The 4,625-nt window shown below is 37.9% G+C and overlaps 1 protein-coding gene across 1 annotated transcript in view; it reads right to left on the bottom strand.

Moving 5' to 3' along the window:
* The window catches only part of lcp1 (lymphocyte cytosolic protein 1 (L-plastin)), a 24,278-nt gene extending 20,994 nt beyond the window's left edge, over window positions 1-3,284 (bottom strand). Inside the window, exon 1 of the mRNA XM_034885225.1 lies at window positions 3,129-3,284. Coding sequence (XP_034741116.1) covers window positions 3,129-3,269 — 141 coding nt within the window. The 5' untranslated portion in view covers window positions 3,270-3,284. The remainder of the gene's footprint in view (window positions 1-3,128) is intronic.
* Between the last annotated feature and the right edge of the window lie 1,341 nt (window positions 3,285-4,625).

The following is a 4,625-nucleotide window of genomic DNA, read 5'->3' as shown; positions in this document are numbered from 1 at the left end:
GGCTGCAATGAAACAAAGAGTGAAAAATTTAAAGGGGTCTGAATACTTTCCGTACCCACTGTATATGTGTGTGTGTGTTTGTGTCAATATTGTATGTGTGTGTGTGTGTCATTACATGTGTGTGTTTGTATGTGTGTGTGTTATAACGTGTGTGTGTGTGTCTACTCAGTACGTGTGTGTGTGTCAACTAGTACGTGTGTGTGTGCGTGTGTGTGTGTGTCACTATTGTATGTGTGGTTGTGTGTGTGTATGTCGTTGTGTGTGTGTGTGTGTGTGTGTGTGTGTGTGTTTGTGTGTGTGTATATGTGTGTGGTTGTGTGTGTGTGCGTGTGTCAACTCAATACGTGTGTGTGTGTGTGTCAAGATGAATATACTGCCCAAACTATTGTATCGGTTTCATAATCTTCCACTTCCTCCTCCAAGTAACGTTCACTCAACTTAAAGATTGCACGGCCCTTTTTGAGGTTTTATTAACATTAATCATTAATTAATTAATTAAAAAATAATATATATGTTATGGAGAACTGGTCAAAATGGTTAAGCTATGTGTCATCTGTAAGACCTGATTTCATATAAACGCAAAAATAAGGTTTAATTCTTTTAATGAGAAACAGTATCTTTATAATTTTGTTCATGATGTGCTTATGTTTAACTGCTGTTTTACTTAATGCTCAAATCCTCCTTTTGTCATGTTAAATCCTTTACTCAAGAACAGTTTTTTTCCTTATCTTCATACAACGTCTTTGTATTTTTTTTGCATGATTCATTTATGGTAACTGCTGTGCAACTTAATGCACTAATCCTTCCCCTCCCCCTGTCATGTTATGTTGTATGTTCCGTGCGCAGATGGCACATATGTTTAGTTACTAAAAGAAAACCAATAAAAAATAAATAAAAAATAAAATGCCCAGTGAGCACAGTAGAGTACACAGGAGAGTTGTCCCCTAAAAGGTGGCTGAAGTGAAACAGCAGCGCCGTTCTGCGGAAGCAGAACTGAAACTCAGCAGCTTAAAACGGACATGTTTTTGGTTGTCTTTGTTTGAGCTGGTTGTAGTTAAATGAGTCAGTGTGACATTTAAAAAGGTGCTTCATCTACCTTCCCTTATTTGTCCATGACAACTAGCTTGTGTCATGTTGTTTCTGACGTTTCAGTTCATATTTGGATGTACAGTGGCTAGAATAAGTTTACACACCCAGGCTAAAGTGGATTAAAAGAGGAATGAAAAACATCTTTTGAAAATTCAACGTATTGCCTTAATTCAAAAAAATTGGAAATTCCTACCTTTAAGGACACTGATTTTCTTTATGAATGAAAAATGTATTGTAAATTAAAAAAAGCGCTAGGCTTTGCATAAATAAAGTCATTTGCACCATAATGGCAACAAGTTGCAAATGTCACACTAAAAAAAAAAATTCACCAGAATGCAGAAAGATGTTGCGTTTGAGTTTAAAAAATGTTTTTTAATCTTCACCAACGTATTCAATGTAACATATTATTTGCAACATTATTAGCAAATATTAATCAGCTTCACAATTTCCACTGATGATGGACTTACTTACATAGGTCACTAAGATCCACAGATCCAGTTAATACTAAGGACTCACTGGGCCACATGTATGATTTATTATATATATAATATGATGTTGTTATTCATAAAATCATGCCAACAATTCATTTATTAATAGCTTAGTATTCTATGCACTGAAAAGGAACATATAAAGGCTTTAGGAAGCCCTACACATTATTGTAGGCCCAGTAACTTCTACTGTTGTCTTTATTTTTCAAAGTTGTTGCTGTTTTTCAAAGCTTGTCACCTTTTCTTGAAGGTTTTGTCATTTGTTTTGACTTATTCTTGCCTTTCTTCATTTCTCTTTTGTATTGTCTTTTTTTCTTCTAAATTTTGGTCTTTTTTTCAAGTTTTACTGCTTTTTTCATTGCCATTTTTTCAAAGACTTCAACTTTTTTTTTTAAATGTTGTCACTTTTTTTGCCCAAGTGTTGCTTTCCTTCTTTCTATTGTTTTTTTCTAAAAGTTTTTATTGCTTTTTTGAAGTTTTTGTCTCTTTTTTTGTTAATAGGGGCTTACACTGGTTAAATAAAGGTAAAAAAATAAATACAAAACTTTACTTCCTTAGTCAGTTGTGATGCTCACATTATACTTTATGAAGTATAATGTATGTGTCTTACAGTCCTGACATGATGTCAGAGTTTCAGGAGCTTTTTTTGCAGTTGAAGTGAAGCTAACCACAAACTTCCTTTTCAGCTCGCTGCAGTGGTTTAACTTCCTTCTTCCTCTCCGCTGCAGGCCTCAAACGGCCTCAAACGGCCATCTTGCTCGTACAAAATCCTTTTCTTCTCACATGTGCACGTTTTAAAAACGTCAGTGATGCACAGTTTTAGGTTTTGTGTTGCATTTCTGAATACAAACATATTGCAATTTAAATACACACACACACACACACACACACACACACACACACACACACAAACACACACACGTATATACATATGTATATGTATATACATACATGTATATATATATACACACACACACACACATACACACACACACATATATATATATATATATAGCAATACATGCTTTTTTTGCACTTCTGGTTGGACGCACACTGTTTTTTTACTCTGCAATGACAATAAAGATGAATCTAATCTAATCTAATAACCCAGGAACATTTGTAAAAACAAACCTGAACAATAAGGGTCAATTAATAATTTTCAAATTTATATTGCACATACTTTTTATTTATACTGTTTCTGTTTTTACTTGTCTTCTGTTTCTGCATCCCTCTTTCACACAAACAGCAATAAAAAAAACTAAAATCACAATGCAGCTCTCACCTCTTACTTGTAAGTGTGAAATTAATTTGTTTAATCAATTGTGTACAGAGCTCTAAAACGGGAGCGATGCAGGTTTGAAGTTATTGCTTTGTGTTCTGTAATGAAGTGGGACCATTTGAGAGGAAAATCCTGTACTGTAACCTGATTATAAAAAGTAGATGTATGCAACACAGCGTGCAATTACAACTCTGTCTTCCATTCTATCACAAAAACACACACAGCAATAAAAACCCAGCGTTGCCTTCAGGAAACATCTGTTGCTTGGTTACCTGAGAGGTGAGGTAGGCAAGGATGGATCTCTGTGTGTGGAGGATTATTTTTCTCTTTCTTGTCCTCAGCTGGTCCGTCTGTCTGGCTGCTCGCGGCTCGACAGGCACTGGGTCGCCTCCAAAAGCAGGGCAACAAAGCATGTATTCAAATCTATGAGGAAGGAAGTGACACGCAAAGCTTTCAGAAAGAGGAATGAGGCATTTTTGTCTTTATATGGCAATGCACGCTGGCTGCAAGTTAAGGTGACCCTGCGGCGCAGGGTTGGGACGGGGTGTTGACCTTGTGTTATACCGTCTTCCCGTCAACCACACAACTTTTAGTTTTTTCCCGGTCAAAATCTTAAATTAAACCTTTTTTTCCACATGTGTTGTTGTTTTTCTACACTTTTCTTGATGTAATTGTAGTTTTTTTCTGAGATTTTTTAATCGTTGTTGATTTTTTCCAGCAATTTTGTAATTGAAAATTGATACACAGGAAGGATTCAGGAGCGAACACAAGAGCAAAGAGATCAGGCAGGATTTATTGATATAACAGGGTGAGACAAAGTGTTGAGGAAGTCAAAGTGTTGAGGAAAAAAGTCAAAAGGTGACAACCCCATAGCCAAGGAAAAGTTAAAACGATTGATGAATAGAGCCCATCGTGCCTTGCGCAAGTTCAGCTTCTTGGTGGTCTGAATATAGACGAGATTCTTATGGTCAGTCCAAACAATAAACGGTTGCTCAGTGCCTTCCAGCAAATGCCGTCACTCTTCTAAGGCCAGCTTAACAGCCAGGAGTTTCCGGTTACCCACATCGTAATTGTTAAGTGTTAGTGTTGGACCCGGACACAGAATGACCACAAGAGGGAGTGATGTACAAAGTAACGGGGTTTAATTCTGAGGCAACACAATAACCAAACACAAAAGCAAACAAACAAACAATCCAGACACGAGAGGTGATGTGGGAGGTGAAGGAAATCCAAAACAGAGCATCGGGTGGAGCAACACAGAAGACGGGACGGGACATGAACGCTGTGGCAGAAACACAAGGTAAGTACAAGGCAAGGTATAGGAAAACAAGAAGCTTAGTACAGGACCAGTTAAGACGGGAATGTTGGTAACGAACTGGCGCCGAATAGGTTGTCGGCCCAGGTTTATATATGGATGAGGTGACAATGATGATGGTGATCAGCTGTGTAGCAAGACAGGGGGGATGAATGGCCACGCCTCTAACTGGATCCAACTTGAAAGAGCGCCCTCTGTCGGTCGACGAAACAAAGACAGACAAACAGGGAAAAAACAAGACAGAAAACACTAGACACACAACAGTAATTCCTCTCAGTGGGGGTAAGCCGGTGAGAAAAGAAGGTCAGCACCCGAGCACTGGGCTAACACGGCCCCAATCCCGCTATCCGAAGCAATGACCTCAACAATAAATTGTTTAGAGGAATCCGGATGCACCAGTAATTTGTTCTTGGGTACCTTGTTCAGTTCAGTTCAGTTCATGTTTATTGTCCCC

Source organism: Etheostoma cragini, chromosome 11 (genome assembly GCF_013103735.1).
Source record: "Etheostoma cragini isolate CJK2018 chromosome 11, CSU_Ecrag_1.0, whole genome shotgun sequence".
NCBI lineage: Eukaryota > Metazoa > Chordata > Actinopteri > Perciformes > Percidae > Etheostoma > Etheostoma cragini.
This window is presented reverse-complemented; position numbering and strand designations above follow the sequence as displayed.